General features: G+C 41.4%; 2 protein-coding genes across 5 annotated transcripts in view; one reads left to right on the forward strand and one right to left on the reverse strand.

Annotated features, from left to right (window-relative positions):
* The window catches only part of ECT2L (epithelial cell transforming 2 like), a 63,457-nt gene extending 58,735 nt beyond the window's left edge, over positions 1 to 4,722 (forward strand). The window contains exons 19-22 of the mRNA XM_056563336.1: positions 976 to 1,041; positions 2,402 to 2,490; positions 3,713 to 3,885; positions 4,510 to 4,722. Coding sequence (XP_056419311.1) covers positions 976 to 1,041; positions 2,402 to 2,490; positions 3,713 to 3,885; positions 4,510 to 4,640 — 459 coding nt within the window. The 3' untranslated portion in view covers positions 4,641 to 4,722. The remainder of the gene's footprint in view (positions 1 to 975; positions 1,042 to 2,401; positions 2,491 to 3,712; positions 3,886 to 4,509) is intronic.
* A 6,293-nt stretch (positions 4,723 to 11,015) lies between these two features.
* REPS1 (RALBP1 associated Eps domain containing 1) overlaps positions 11,016 to 17,133 on the reverse strand; it is a 117,385-nt gene continuing 111,267 nt past the window's right edge. For 3 of the 4 annotated variants that reach the window (XM_056566682.1, XM_056566679.1, XM_056566681.1), the window contains 3 exons: positions 16,826 to 16,974; positions 13,630 to 13,735; positions 11,017 to 12,124 (listed from right to left, as the gene is read on the reverse strand). In XM_056566682.1, the coding sequence (XP_056422657.1) occupies positions 12,056 to 12,124; positions 13,630 to 13,735; positions 16,826 to 16,974 (324 nt within the window). In that variant the 3' untranslated portion in view covers positions 11,017 to 12,055. Of the gene's footprint in view, positions 12,125 to 13,629; positions 13,736 to 16,825; positions 16,975 to 17,133 lie in introns of all 4 variants that reach the window. The other variant, XM_056566680.1, reaches the window with a different exon arrangement.

The raw sequence follows: 17,133 nt of genomic DNA on the forward strand, positions 1-17,133 counted from the left end.
GCCCCCGTGATCGCCAGTAATCAGACCCGGAGCGAGCACGCTCTGGGGGCTGATTCTAACGGGGTGCGGCATGGAAGATCAGGGGGGTCCCCAGCAGTGGGACCCCCGTGATCAGGCATCTTATCCCCTATCCTTTGGATAGGGGATAAGATGTCTTAGCGCCGGAGTATCCCTTAAAAGCAAGGGTGGGGAAACTTTCTTGTTGTCAAAGGCCATTTGGATGTTTATAAAATCATTTGCAGGCCATACTAAACTATCAATGAAATATTTGACCAAATTTAGCTGAAATATTTAAGTTAACTCACCCCTAATGTGATGGCTGGAACTGCTTGTATTTGGTGAGGCATGAGATGTTAGCTGGTATTGAGAATTCATTATTTGCAACTGCTTTTCCAGGTTTGCCACAGTCAATCTTGGGGGTAGCTCACCCCTGTATGTAGGACTCCTTGTAGCTAGAGATGAGCGAACTTACAGTAAATTCGATTCGTCACAAACTTCTTGGCTCGGCAGTTGATGACTTTTCCTGCATATATTAGTTCAGCTTTCAGGTGCTCCAGTGGGCTGGAAAAAGTGGATACAGTCCTAGGAGACTCTTTCCTAGAAATGTATCCACCTTTTCCAGCCCACCGGAGTCCCGGAAAGCTGAACTAATTTACGCAGGATAAGTCATCAACTGCCGAGCCGAGAAGTTCGCGACGAATCAAATTTACTGTAAGTTCGCTCATCTCTACTTGTAGCAGCTTGTCCCCTGTAGTAAGCGACAACCCCCCTACTCTTCCACCCCCCGAAGGTAGTTTGTCCCTGGAAGGCAGGACCCTCCTGTGGGTTGCTTGCCTCTGTATACAAGACCCCTTAAAAGGTTATTATTATTATTATTTTTTCTATAGATTCAGAGAATCCATAAGTCTACATTAGGTACCCTTTAATCAGAATAGGATTTTACTTATGTTAACATTGACACTTCTTATATACCAGCTGAAAGCAAGTCTGGAGAAGGACACCGAGCTGACACATATACAGAAGATGATTCAGGGATGCCCGGTAAGTAGTAGCTCTTTATTTCATGGTCACTGTCAGGTCTGACTTCCCGGTGTACTACAGAGGTTATGAAGTAGTAGCAGATCGGAAATCTGTGTGGGAACTTTAAATTTTAACATTACTGAAGTCTAAGGCTGGGTTCACTTGTATACATTTAATTGGACTCAATATCGTTGCCTGCTGTGCTATTAAGTCCAGCAAATGAAACATATACGAGCAGAAAGTGGGTCTATATTTGGGCTATTGAAGTGAATTGGACCCGTTGGACCTTAGCTACCATGTTCTATTTTTAACACTCGTTTTAGGTCCGTGATCAGCATGAAAAGTTTTAGTCTCTGGTTCTGTGTATCTGTAAGGGAGGGATGGGAGAGAGGAAAGGAACATCACAGCCTGTTCTAATGTCTGACTCTAGTTACCCCAGGGGGAATAAAAGTACTTTTCTTCAAGTTGTTGCCTCTTTCTAATCAGTTAGGATAGATGTTTTCTGGTTCTTACTGTCTGGATTATGAAGATATTTAATTCTGATTAATATCTGATGTGTGCATGTAGAAGGGGGGGGGGGGGTTGGCTACAACCGGAGACACGCTATGGGTCGGGTCACCGGTGGTTCCGTTACGTGTGACCCTACCCTTAAGAACTATTTAACAGTAAAACACACAGTAAATTCTCACCTTCACAGTTCAGCATCCTGCGCATATCTGATGCATGGGATTTGAAGCTGCAGTTTTGATGCTGTGTTCAGTCAATTAGCTTACAATGAACTCTGTAGCTTCAAATCAAATAATGTACATGTGAATAGACCCTAAGTGTATTTACACGTACAGTATTCTGCACATATTTGACGCACAGGATTTGAAGCTGCAGAGTTCAATGTAAACTAAATGAACACAGCATAAAATCTGCAGCTTCAAATCCTGTGCTTCAAATATGCGCAGGATACTTTGTGTGAATACACCCTTAAAAAGTTTTTTTATTTTTTTTATTGAGACAACATCATATATAATATGGGTCAGCTGATCCCTGCAGCTTTCAAAACCGATTAGCATTTTCATATAAAATGTAGTCTTACATGTCAAACATTCAATTCACTGGCTGACCATGTGACCAGGAAGAGCTCCTCTATGTGCAGTAATCTGCTCTGGCTCATAGACAGGGTCCTGAGTGAGGGGGATCACCTCTATGACATCAGTACGCCCTAATAAAGCATATGAAAGGGCCCTACTTTCATAAGACCGTCCACTATTAGATGTAAAACTGGTATAAATGGATATATGAATACACAGCATAACTCATTCTGGAGTCTTTTTAAGCAACCAAAATAGACTTTTAGTTAAAAGAAGCTATTATTTCTTCCTGCCCCCAGAATCTAATAGAAGCAAACAGACATCTGATACACATTCAAGATGTGACTCTACTGAAGTGTGCCAATGAAGACATAAGTGCATCACTGAGGTACAGTACTGTGCTAAGGCTCAGATCAGCTTAAATGGGCACTGTCAACTTTTTTTTTTTAAATCTCTAATATACTTCTATTATTTATTTTGTGTTTAAATTATTTGATTTTGCACTTGAAATCCGGCCACTAGGGGGTCTCCCTCCTAGTGGCTGGCTGCAGCCTGCTGTGATGTCACAGCTGAATTCGGACTGATCCCGGCAGGGCATTTGGTCAGAATTCAGTCAGCCTGCGCTCTCTCCCTGCCTGTCAGACAGACAGACAGGCAGGCAGGCGGAAGCAAGCGCTGTGAAGGCATTGACTGTCTGGTCTCGCGCGCCAGCTGTCCCCACCCCCGGGATGTACAGTCTTGAAGCAGCGCGGCACTGAATCTCAGTGCTTCGCTGATGCTCCAGGACTGTATATTTTTAAAGGAAGGGATAGATGGGTAATAGGCAAGGACAGAAACATTTTTTTTTTTACATGGTAAGAGCTACTCTATAATATTCTTTTTGTAATTAGGGTTATGTCGACCTCTCAAGAAATGGTATATTGTGTATATTAATATCCTTGTAGAGGGATTGTACAGTAAAGTGTTAATATAATGCAGATACTATGCTGTGTAAAGTTGGTTAACACAATAGAGGACAGTGTACTGTTATGACTGGCTCTGTTGGAAGCTTGGGCTAAGAAGTAGCAGATAAGGTTTAACACTGCTGAGTGTAAGGTTATGTAATTGGAGTTATTTATAGTTTAGGGAAAGAAAAACAACACTGCTTAGGGGCAACCAAATAATTAGTATAAAAATACCATATCTCCCATCATCTATTTGTACCCAGTATTGTATCTAGACATAGAGGAACGGTTTCTACACCAGCACAAATGTAGGTTCTTTACTGTAAGAGCAGTGTGCTTAGTTACTTAAGTATTGTTGATCCAGGGATTCATTCAGATTGCCAGATTTGGAGCCAGGAATTGTACTCCCTAAAAATAGGAAAATTGTCTTCCACCCTGTGGGATTTTTTTTGCCTCTCTCTGGGTCAATATTTTAAGGTAATAGGATTGAATGAGCTGGATGGATGTTTCTCACCCCCCCCCCCCCCCCCTTACAGTTTATGTAACTATTGTCTTGTCATTTAAGAGGTTGTCAAAGTTATTAAGAATAGCCTTCTAAAATGCAAAGCATTATGGTCTAACAAGTGCTGGTGGCATGGTATTGATGACATTCTCCATTTTAAACAGGCTTTATGAGCACATCAGTGATCTAAGTCTCTTTCTCTTCAATGATGCACTAGTGATTTCAAGTCGGCACATTTCCTATACACCTTTCAGTCATAGATCAAAGACATCCTACCAATTTATGGCTTCAGTATCTCTTCCAAGATTACTTTTAGAAGACATCCCAGATACAAAATGTAAGTATGAATATATCTGTATCCTTCATTTATCTGTTCTGAGTGCACATATTTGTGGTTTTGCTTATAAAATTAGTAAAAGTACAGAAGAACCAAACTCATCTATCTAGTGCCAAATGAAACCATGTATGTTTAATAAATAGAGAATAATTCTAAATAAAAGACCATCAGCATTTTGTTCTAGATACAGCACAACCATCTCTTACCACATGTAGTCACAGATTCTCAGCTATTTGCACTTTATAATTCATACTGAGGGCGTCACATGGGGAATGAGAGAATCTACAGTAACATTTGCTGAACCTAATAAATTGACTCCACTTTCCAAGTTAACAGGACAGTCCTATGAGACCTAAGTGTATAACACCAGACTTCTCCAGAAAAGTAGAACGACTAAACATATCAATGGCCGATTCTTAGATTCGAAAAAATTACAGATTTGCTATTCTCCAGTCATAGGTTCAGTAATAGGAGAAAATATATATAGTTTTAGGATAATGCATGCTGCTGTCTATTGTAGTACTTTGGGGGAAAGGAAGGGTGCTAATATATTGATGTGGAAATAAGTCAGCGGCAAAAATGTTTAAAAAAAAAATTCATTTCAAATGAAACCCTTTCCTACAGATGTAAAGCATGCGTTCAGTCTCCAAGGCCCAAAGCGTCAGTGGATCTGTTCTACTATCACAGAAGAGGAGAAATTCACCTGGCTTTCTGCATGTCAAAGTGCTGTCCATGCCAGTATTGAGAAGAGATAAATCCAGCTGCAATAATCTGGGTGTAAATAAAAATTTTCATATGGTTTCTTGATTTTTATTTTAAATAAAGTTTAAACACAGTAACGGGAACCTGTCAGCACAGATGTGTCATGGTCTGGGGGCAGTATGAAGTAGGGATCAGAAGCTTAACTTCTACCATATCCACACAATAGGTGGATATTTTCCCAGAGTACCCAATTTAACTATGCCAGAATCCTGCAAAAGACATTCCAGGGAAAGTGTCTAGAAAGTGGTGAATGATTCGTACTCTGATTGGTCCCCGGTTATTAGTGGTGTACCCCAAGGTTCAGTACTGGGCCCGCTGTTGTTTAATTTATTTATCAATGATATAGAGGATGGCATTAACAGCTCTGTTTCTATCTTTGCAGATGACATCAAGCTTTGTAGCACGGTACAGTCTATAGAGGATGTGCATAAGTTACAAGATGACTTGGATAGACTAAGTGTCTGGGCATCCACTTGGCAAATGAGGTTCAATGTGGATAAATGTAAAGTTATGCATCTGGGTACTAATAACCTGCATGCGTCGTATGTCTTAGGGGGGATTAAACTGGCAGAGTCACTGGTAGAGAAGGATCTGGGTGTACTTGTAGATCACAGACTACAGAATAGCATGCAATGTCAGGCTGCTGCTTCCAAAGCCAGCAGTATATTGTCATGTATAAAAAGAGGCATGGACTCAAGGGACAGGGACATAATACTCCCCCTTTATAAAGCATTTGTACGGCCTCACCTGGAATATGCTGTTCAGTTTTGGTCGCCTGTACATAAAAGGGACACTGTGGAGCCGGAAAGGGTGCAGAGACGCGCGACTAAACTAATATGGGGCATGGAACATCTTAGCTATGAGGAGAGATTAAAGGAGTTACAATTGTTTAGTCTTGAGAAGAGACGTTTAAGGGGGGATATGATAAACGTATATAAGTATATAAATGGCCCATACAAAAAATATGGAGAAAAACTGTTCCAGGTTAAACCCCCCCCAAAGGACGAGGGGGCACTCCCTCCGTCTGGAGAAGAAAAGGTTTAGTCTAAAGGGGCGACAAGCCTTCTTTACCGTGAGGACTGTGAATTTATGGAACGGTCTACCTCAGGAACTGGTCACAGCAGGAACAATTAACAGCTTTAAAACAGGGTTAGATACATTCCTGGAACAAAATAACATTAATGCTTATGCAGAATTATAAAACTACATGCCTTCCCCTTACACCATTCCCTTCAATTCCCTGGTTGGACTTGATGGACGTATGTCTTTTTTCAACCATACTAACTATGTAACTAACTATGTAACTATGTAACTGATAAGCGAAGTTGGGCTCGGTTCACACTACGTTTTTGCCATACGGTTTTCAATCCGTTTTTCTAAAGAAAACCATATGGCAAAAAAACGGATGGAACAGTATGGAAAAAAGTAAACCGTATGCGTTTTTAAACAGTATACTGTTTTTAAAAGTGCATACAGTTCCGTCAGTTTTTATAGAAAAAAACCCATACGTTTTTGAAAATGTTGTCCATTTTTAATGGGGGGGGGTCTTGGGTGGGGACTTTAGGATTCAAATGCACATGTGCAAAGTAAAAACGTATACGTTTTTCCCGTATGGAACCGTATACATGTGCGTTTCCCATGGACATCCATGTTAAAAAAAAAATGTATGCGGTTGCAGTGAGGTTTTTAAACCGGAGACAAAATAGTGGTCAACCACGGTTTCGACTCCGGTTTAAAAACCGTACTGCAACCGCATACGTTTTTTTTTTTTTTTTTTTTTTTTTACATGGACGTCAATGGGAAACGCACATGTATACGGTTCCATACGGGAAAAACGTATACGTTTTTACTTTGCACATGCGCATTTTAATCCTAAAGTCCCCACCCAAGACCCCTCCCATTAAAAATGGACAACATTTTCAAAAATGTATGGGGTTTTTTTTCTATAAAAACTGACGGAACTGTATGCACGTTTAAAAACACATACGGTTTACTTTTTTCCATACTGTTCCATCCGTTTTTTTGCCATACGGTTTTCTTTAGAAAAACGGATTGAAAACAGTATGGCAAAAACGTAGTGTGAACCCAGCCTTCCATTCATCACGAACTGCTCGGCAGTTGCTGACTTTAGTAAAACAGAAAAAGATGCAGTCCTACTAGGTATAGGGGAAATAGGAAAAAAAAAAAAAATAGAGGGAATAAGAAGTAGTGTCTAAAACATAATGATGATGTTCTATAGTCTGGGCAGGGCCCTTGCCACAGACTGAACAAAATATATTAAACTATTAAGACCTATATTGTACATAAAATATACATAAAATATGCACTGTTGCAGGAAATAGATTGTTAAAAAGTCTTGAGAATAAAATATATTCGGGCTAGTGGGTTACCAAAGTCAAATAGTAGTTTTGGGAGCGCTGGAGGCTCCTAAATAAATGCCCACTGTAACAGTTTGTGCACGTATTAGCGCTGATGCAAGAAGAACAATAATCCTCTATCTCCGACAGCACGGAGACCGGGTAAATGAGGAACAAAGTTAGAAGATCAGGCACTTAGTGCATCTTACCGGCTCCTGGCGGAGGACCATTGCCAGCATACGGCAGCGTGTGCAGATGTATTTGTGGTACGTCCCCTTTGACCCGACGGCACGGGAAGATATAAGAGAGACGCACGGAGTCAGGTGGTGGTGATGTCCTGGATGCCTCTCAGTCCCGGTAGCACGGGAGCAGATGAGAGACAGTGTTGAAGATGAGTTTAACAGCGTGTGGCAGTGCTGTGAAGTTCCTCTCTGCCCCGACGGCACAGGGGTCAGATGTAGAGGTGAGGATAGTCCAATAGGTGTCCCGATCAAAGTGCAGATTATAGCAGTCTAAATCAGACACGTTTCGGGGAGCTGGGTCCCCTTTTTCACTGGTAGCAATGCAAAAGACTGAAGGTTTTACCATTGAAAAAGGGGACCCAGCTCCCCGAAATGCGTCTGGTTTAGACTGCTATAATCTGCACTTTGGTCGGGACACCTATTGGGCTGTCCTCACCTCTACATCTGACCCCTGTGCCGTCGGGGCAGAGAAGCACTTCACAGTGCTGCCACACGCTGTTAAACTCATCTTCAACACCGGACCCCTCTCTCATCTGCTCCCGTGCTACCGGGACTGAGAGGCATCCAGGACACCACCACCAAGGGGACGTACCACAAATACATCTGCACACGCTGCCGTATGCCGGCAATCGTCCTCCGCCAGGAGCCGGTAAGAGGCACTAAGTGCCTGATCTTCTAACTTTGTTCCTCATTTACCCGGTCTCCGTGCTGTCTGAGATAGAGGATTATTGTTCTTCTTGCATCAGCGCTAATACCTGCACAAACTGTTACAGTGGGCATTTATTTAGGAGCCTCCAGCGCTCCCAAAGCTGCTATTTGACTTTGTTAAAAAGTCTTGAGAATAAAATATATTCGGGCTAGTGGGTTAACAATCTATTTCCCACAACAGTGCAAATTTTATGTATATTTTATGAACAATATAGGTCTTAATATTCTTTTAATATATTTTGTTCAGTCTGTGGCAAGGGCCCTGCCCAGACTATAGAACATCATCGAGACTATCATTCAATAAATACTATTTATTTATTTATGTTTTAGACACTACTTCTTATTCCCTAATTTTTTTTCCCTATTTCCCCTATACCTAGTAGGACTGCATCTTTTTCTGTTTTACTAAATTATACTTTTGGCACAAGGGTAGGTGCAACGCAGTAATCTCGGTTTAGGCTTTCTTACTACTATATTTGCGTTGCGCTCCCCCCCCCCCCCTTTTTTTTTTTTTTTATATTAGTTGCTGACTTTAGCCTGCATAGATTAGTTCAGCTTTCAGGTGCTCCGGTGGGCTGGAAAAGGTGGATACAGTCCTAGAAAGTCTCCTAGGACTGTATCCAGCTTTTCCAGCCCACCGGAGCACCTGAAAGCTGAACTAATTTATGCAGGCTAAAGACAGCAAACGCCAAGCCAAGAAGATTGTGACGAATCGAATTACTAAGTTTGCTCATCTCTAAAGGTGTCTAAAACTCATACAGTAGGGCAAAAAAAGTATTTAGGACACATTCACACTGGACATCCCGTCAGGCGACGGACCGCGGGGCACTGTCCCCTTCACCATTGACGGCTATGCAGTCCTTGCGGAATTCCACGCAAAGAATGAACATGTTCTTTCTTTGAACGGAACAATTTCATTGTTTGCGGAATTGTCTGCCACTGAAATTCTGCAGTGTGAATGGGTCTCATGGAAGACCCATTCACACTAATGGTACAGTTCACTGCGCAGAATTCTACTCCCGGAATTCCACAGGAATTCCGCAGTGTGAACGTACTCTTAGCCACCAATTGTGCAACTTCTCCCACTTAAATAGATGAGGCGCCTGTAATTTTCATCATAGGTATACCTCAACAATGAGAGGCAATGAGAAAAAAAAATCCATAAAATCATTGTCTGATTTTTGATGAATTTATTAGCAGGTTATGGTGGAAAATATAAGTATTTGGTCAATAACAAAAGTTCATCTCAATACTTTGTTATATATCGTTTGTTGGCAACGACAGAGGTCAAACGTTTTCTTCACAAAGTTTCCTCCATGCAGATCTCCTCTAGAGCAGTGATGCTTTGGGCCGGACTTTCAACTCCCTCCAAAGGTTTTCTACAGGGTTGAGATCTGGAGACTGGCTATGCCACTCCAGGACCTTGAAATGCTTCTTACGAAGCCACTCCTTTGTTGGCCGGGTGGTGTGTTTGGGATCATTGTCATGCTGAAAGACCCAGCCACGTTTCATCTTCAATGCCCTTGCTGATGGAAGGAGGTTTTCACTCAAAATCTCACGATACATTGCCCCATTAATTCTTTCCTTTACATGGATCAGTTGTCCTGGTCCCTTAGCAGAAAAACCGTCCCAAAGCATGATGTTTCCACCCCCATGCTTCCCAGTAGGTATGGTGTTCTTTGAATGCAACTCAATATTCTTTCTCCTCCAAACACGATGAGGTGAGTTTTTACCAAAGTTCTACTTTGGTTTCATCTGACCATATGACATTCTCCCAATACTCTTCTGGATCATCCAAATGCTCTCTAGCAAACTTCAGACGGGCCCAAACATGTACTGGCTTAAGCAGGGGGACATGTCTGGCACTGCATGATTTGAGTCGTAGTGGCGGCGTAGTGCGTTACTGACGGTAGCCTTTGTTACTTTGGTCCGAGCTATCTGCAGGTCATTCGCTAGGTCCCCCCCTGTGGTTCTGGGATTTTTGCTCACCGTTCTTGTGATCTTTTGACACCACAGGGTGAGATCTTGCGTGGAGCCCCAGATCGAGGGAGATTATTAGTGGTCTTGTATGTCTTCTATTTTCTAATAATTGCTCCCACAGTTGCTTTTTTCACACCAAGCTGCTTGCCTATTGCAGATTCAGTCTTCCCAGCCATAGTGGAGTTTGGAGTGTGACTGTTTGAGGTTGTGGACAGGTGTCTTTTATACTGATAAGTTCAAACAGGTGCCATTAATACAGGTAACGGGTGGAGGACAGAGGAGACTCTAGAAGAAGTTAAAGGTCTGTGAGAGCCAGAAATCTTGCTTTTTTGTAGGTGACCAAATATCTATTTTCCACCATAATGTGCAAATAAATTCTTTAAAAATCAGACAATGTGATTTTATGGATTTTTTTCTCTCATTATGTCTCTCATAGTTGAGGTATACCTAGGATGAAAATTTAGGATGAAAATTACAGGCCTCTCATATTTTGAAGTGGGAGAAATTGCACAATTGGTGGCTGACAATACTTTTTTGCCCCACTGTAAATGGGCTACCATCCATATTCTTGTGGAAATAAAGTGGTGTTATTCACAAGCTGTAAGCATTTTTTCAGCAGTTGGGGATAGAAAGACAATAGCCAGAACCTAGTTCTCGATTGAAAGTGATTAGAATCACAAAAAGTTACAATAAAAAAATTAAACTAAATGCTGCAAATATGTAGTCATTGTTCCAACCCAGATATGTTCATTGTAACCAAGTTTCAGATGGCTCGTATTTACTGTTTATATTACAGCTGCAATACTCATACCTTGTGCAGTTTAATTGAACTGGACTTAAAACCCTATGGCAATATAAGTTTTGTTCAGGAGCCAGGCTGCAGATTACAGCTGTAATATAGACAACAAAAAATGGTCTGCTTTATGGTAGTCTGAAAATCAACCTATTTATATCAAGGCAAAATTGCTGAAAAAAAAAATGTCTTGAATTTCAGTAACAACCAGAGGTAAATATATTTATCTTGTGTCTTCATATGACATTTACAATTTTAAGAGTTGCAAACTATCTGCAAGACAAAAGAAAGGATGGATCAGAATGGTTAAAATATTGTGCTGTTTTATTGGTGTAAAAATCACACTTTTGCTAGTTCTGATTCTGCTGAGATACATCCATGCACTTTAACATCTAGGATCCCACAGCCAGAATAAGCTATTAAATACAATAATTGCTGTTAGTCAGCTTACAATTCAAATTTACATATGAGATCAAAAGGTGTTTATCATACAATATAGAACAAAACCCTATTACAGTACATCAACCCGAAGAGCAGGAAACACTCAGGGAGATTGTGGCGATTAGTAAAGCCTGTCTATAGTTCAAAGTAGTAAGGCCTTCAGGCAAGATGGAAGAGAACCCAGAATTCTAGTGCTCTGGAAAGATCTGACTTGTCAGGATCAACAAGGGCAGTGTAGGATACAAGTAAACCGTGTCCTGTCCAGGAGACATAGGCTTTGTTGAGGCTGATGTTTGAGACGTGCAAATTCAGGAAGGGAGTGAGAAGACAAATGCTATTTGAATGCACATGATTTGGCGTGAATTGAGGATTTACCTCAGTATTGTGTAGTAGGTTACACCATGATTGGGTAATGGGTTAGTACATTTCATTATACTACTGAATCAAACTCTCTTGTACACTGTACTATACAAAGTTATGGTCATGTGTTTGGTACAAAGTCATGAAATGCACCAAACATTAGGATGACCAACACATATGCTGTAACAGTCTAGTTTTCTTAAACTCACATGATTAGAATTCATAGTGCTTTATAAGATGGCGCAGTCATCATAAATACTCTGTAAAGTATAGCAACCTGGAATATACTTGGCATGTGCCAGGCCATGCGGTTTCCCCGCCATATGTAAAGTGTTTCCTTAAATAGGTAGGTCTTGATGTGCATGCTAAAAAGGGGAATTGAGGGTGGTTAGGGTGATGTAAATCAGTTGATTAATTCCATTGAGCTAGTGCAGGGACATATGGGTATGGTGAAGGAATGGCGTTGCAATGAGCTTGGAATCTGGGTTGATCATAGAGCAGGCCAGTTTTCATAGATAATAGATTACTTAGAGGTGAGAAAAAGGCCGCAGCTGTTCCAGTTGGACTTCCAAAGATATCCTTTCTTCGAGAACGTCCTGAAACGAAGGAAAAACAGAATTGGTAGTCAGAATCTACAAGTAGTGTATGCAGCAGCAAAATCACTAAGACAACTTAAATTTTGTCGTGGTAGAAGTAGTTTACCTCATCAGGCCCTTCATCCGTCCGCGAGCTTCACATTCATGCAAAGGAAACACACACACCCCGTTCATTCTACCATGGTGACAGCTTAGCCTTGTGCTGCCCAACCCACACTGCCCAGAACTGAACTGTATTAGGACTTTTATTTATGTCCACAGTAAAATATCAACCAATGGGACAGTGACAATGTGTTCCATTTACAATACAGCAGAGTAGGCAGTTTAGACAATAATAAGAGACTTCAAAGCATGTTTAGAAGCGGAGCTTACTTCAAAGTCAGTGAGTAATGGCTGCTAGCAGCAGCCTGGACTCATCACCAGTAACAAACATTGGCAATCACGATGATTTCAGGAATTTAATCCTTTAGATACTGTGATCAATGCTGACAGAAATACGGTTGCTGGGGTTATGGGAATAGGGGTGGGTATATCAAAGCTTACATGTACTTTGTTGTGTTACTTCCCCTTTGGCATTGCTGGTAGTTGTCATTGCTGCACCAGCTACAAAGTTACAGGTTGCAGATCACTGCTCTATAGTACAACCTGCTGGATTTTAACCAGGATTCTTTGTTAGTCAGGAAAGTAGTGTGCTGACAATCATTTCTATGGCCACGCATGCTACAATGAAATGAATGCAGTAAGCTTATAGGGGTTCTCCAGTGCCTACACATCTTATCCCCTATCCAAAGGCTAGGGGATAAGATGCCTGATCGCGATAGTCCCGCCGCTGGGGAGGCCCGTGATCATGCACGCGGCACCCCGTTTGTAATCAGTCCCAGGAGCGTGTTCGCTCTGGGTCTGATTACGGGCGACCACCGGCGTGTGACGTCGCGCCTCCGCCCCCCTGTGATGTCACGCTCCGCCCCTAAATGAAAGCCTACGTCACGCCCCCTCCCGTAGGCTTGCATTGAGGGGCGGAGCGTGACGTCACACGGGGGCAGAGGCGCAACGTCACATGCCGCTGGCCCGGTAGTTGCCCGTAATCAGACCCGGAGCAAATACGCTCCGGGGACTGATTACAAACGGGGTGCCGCGTGCATGATCACGGGCCTCCCCAGCGGCGGGACTACCGCGATCAGGCATCTTATCCCCTATCCTTCGGATAGGGGATATAAGATGTGTAAGCACCGGAGAACCCCTATAAGTCCTCATAAGCTTACTGCATTCATTTCATTGTAGAATGCGTGGCCATAGAAATGATTGTCAGCACACTACTTTCCTGACTAACAAAGAATCCTGGTTAAAATCCAGCAGGTTGTACTATAGAGCAGTGATCTGCAACCTGTAACTTTGTAGCTGGTGCAAGTGGTGCTAGTGTAAGATGTGTAAGCACCGGAGAACCCCTTTAAATATTTCCCTTCTAATTAAGTGTTAACAGAATGAGTAATTCATGGGGCTGTTACCTTTAACTGCTGCTGCAATTCACTGTTCAGCCGCGCAAGAACTGTGTTTGTTTCTTTATTGCGTCGAATGGAGGCCTGAATTGCCTTTTTGTCCTTTCCAGCTGATCTAGAAGCCAGAGCACACAATTTCCTTGAGTGAAAACATGATATATTCATGTGTGATGTAATACTTTTTCTGTCGTGTGATTTATATCAATTTGCAATTTTTAGGTAAAAATCTAAACAAGATAAATACTAGGAAAAGTTATTCAATTACAGAAAGGGAGACATTCATCATTGCATTTGCGACTTTTTAGCAAATTTTCAAAAGACATTCTTTACAATGTTGACTTGCAGTACACCATTTATTCTTCTCACTATGCAGTGGTTATGTATTTATCAAATGCAACTGTAAAAAAAAAAAAAAAAAAAGTTGCAAATTTTTGTGCAAACACTTCCAAAAAGTCACAAAAATACACCAACCCAGACCTGGCTTAGCTTTTTGGTGTATGTAGAAAAGTCGCAAATTTTGGCAGGTTTAAAAAGCAGGATTAAAAAGTTGCTAAATTTTTTGCAACAAATCAACCAGATAAATTCCAGAAAATGTGTATCTGCGCAAAATTTATCAAATGCACCTATACATTACCAGTACACACACAAAAAAAATTGCTTCACCTGCAATGATAAATTTCCCCCAAAGTCTCCTTCCACTTGAGTGTGCCATACAGATATGTATAAGCTTAAAATAGTGTCCCCCTCATTAAAAAAATAAATAAATAAATAAAAAAGGAACAAAAACCTGCCACAGAGACATGTGAAAAGTTTTGATCAGTCGGGGCCTCAGAGCAGAAATCCACACTGATCAGTAGAATTAACAGGAGTGCACTACCGCTCTTTGGCTCACAATGATCTCAGCCCAGGTAAGCAGGACATAAATTGCTGCAAGCCATGCTTCACCCCACTCATTCTACTAATCTGTGAGGGTCTCTGGACTAAGATCCCACTTGATCAAACTTTCCACATGTCTCTGACCTGTCAAAATTATTTTTTTTTTTTTTTATGACAGGGATACTTTAACCTTTTAAGGACACCCTGTACCTGTACACCCTTGTACTGTTTTCAAATTATTAAGCATGCTCAGCAGCTGAGAGCACATCATAGCCAGTTGGCCCTGACTGGCATCAGAAGCCAGGGCCCATAGCTAATGCTGGACATTGCCTAATTGCCCGCGCTGGGACCGCACTGGAAAGCCCCGTCTCAGACTGCTATGCATTCCATGCGGACGCCACACAAAGAATGAACATGTTCATTCTTTGTGCGGACATGGAAAATTGAATTTCCATGCTGGAAACATCTTGCACGGAAATTACGCTGTGTGCACAGAGCAGCAGAATTCCGCTGAATTCAACAGGACTCTGCTGCAGTGGAATTTCTGTGCAGAGATTCCAAGTGGAATTCCACCCGAAAATTCCAACATGTGAAACTAGCCTAAGGGTAACAAGCTGGTGCTGAACTTTGTAGCTAGTCAGTTTAGTATAAGTCAGTACGAATTAACCATAGATAGTAACAGGGCAATGATTTAGAAACACATGTGCTGCCATCCAACGTTTCACCAGAGACCTGACTTTCTCAAGGTTGTAGGCAGTAGCTTATTAAAGCTGGGGCTTCAGTGAAACATTGGGTCGCACCATTTATTAAGAGTGGCTGAGATTTACCATTGCAAAGTACATCTTGCTTACATCCTTAAATTGCATGATACCTGTTCCTGCAGGAGACTGATTCTACATTAACCTGTTGGAGACGAAGGGCGTACCTGTATGCCCTTTGCCCACTCCCTTTCTATAACGCGGGGCCCCTGCATCATAGCGGCCCTTTAGACGTGGTGTTCAAAGTTGATCGCCGCGTCTAAAGTGAAATGAAACTGCTGCCAGTTAGCTCAGGGGCTGTTCGGGATCGCCGCAGCAAAATCGTGGCATATCGAACAGCTGTAGGACACGGGGCGGGTCCCTACCTGCCTCCTGGTGTCCGATCGCCAAATGGCTGGTCAGTGCCTGAGAGACAGGCATGAGCAGTCAAGCGGGAGAATCGTTGATCTATGTTCTCCTTTGGGATAATAAAGATCAATGTAAAAGATCAGTGTGTGCAGTGTTATAGCCCCCTATGGGGGCTATAACATTGGGAAAAAAAAAAAAAAAACAGTGAAAAAAAAATTAGTTAATAAAGATCATTTGACCCCTTTCCTAATAAAAGTTTGAATCACTCCCCTTTTCTCATTTAAAAGGAAAAAAAAACGTAAATAAAAAAAAGTGTGATATCGCCGCATGCGGAAATGTCAGATTTATAAAAAATATATCTTTAATTAAACCGCAAGGTCAATGGCGTACGCGCCAAAAATGACAAAGTCCAAAATAGCGTATTTTTGGTCACTTTTTATATAATGAAAAAAAAATGAATAAAAAGCGATCAAAAAGTCCAAATAGCACAAAAATGGTACCGCTAAAAACTTCAGATCCCGATGCTAAAAATTAGCCCTCATATAGCCCCGTATGCAGAAAAATAAAAAAGTTATAGGGGTCAGAAGATGACATTTTTAAACGTATAAATTTTCCTGCATGTAGTTATGAGTTTTTTCCAAAAGTATGACAAAATCAAACCTATATAAATAGGATATCATTTTAATTGTATGGACCTACAGAATACAGAAAAATGCACTGCGCGGAAGCCACCAAAATTTACAAAATTGTGTTTTTTCTTCAATTTTGTCGAACAATTTTTTTTTTTCGTTTTGTTGTAGATATTTGGGTAAAATGACTGATGTCATTACAAAGTAGAATTGGTGGCACAAAAAAATAAGCAATCATATGGATATTTAGGTGCAAAATTGAAAGGGTTATGATTTTTAAAAGGTAAGGAGGAAAAAATTAACGTGCCAAATGGAAAAACCCTCCGTCCCCAAGGGGCTAAACCTATGTAGCCTGTCCTCTGCAGCACTGCGCTAGGCAGTAAATTGGGGAGTGAAACACCTATTCTAGCTCTGAATGCCCAGACCCTGACTGAAGAAAGCTATTTACATGTCTCTGTGACATGACAACAGTTTATCAAATGACAGAGATACTTCAATACTGCACCACACATATCTCTCCAGCTGATTTTCTGCACTGTACTTTATTAGTGTAGACAAAATGTATGTTTCTGAGACCAGGCTATTTAACAGTACCTTGGAATAGATGGCTGGGAAGCAAGTGCTGCCGTTACATTGCCCTGCTTCTGATTGGATTCTTCTACTTCTGGTCTGAGTTCATCTTCAGATTTTAACCGTCTACGGACTGGTTTAGGGGGTGGTGCAAGAGGAGTGCTTACTTTTCCCTGGATAAATTCAAAAGTGGAAGGAAGAGCTATAGTTTACACGTGAACAAACACAGTAGGTCCAGATATCCATGCAAACACTATTCTGTTTTTGCTTCCCATATCCATACAAAATGCATCCTCCAATCAGGTCTACCAGCTCTATATACTATGAAATGC

This window comes from Hyla sarda, chromosome 3 (assembly GCF_029499605.1).
Source record: "Hyla sarda isolate aHylSar1 chromosome 3, aHylSar1.hap1, whole genome shotgun sequence".
Classification (NCBI taxonomy): Eukaryota; Metazoa; Chordata; class Amphibia; order Anura; family Hylidae; genus Hyla; species Hyla sarda.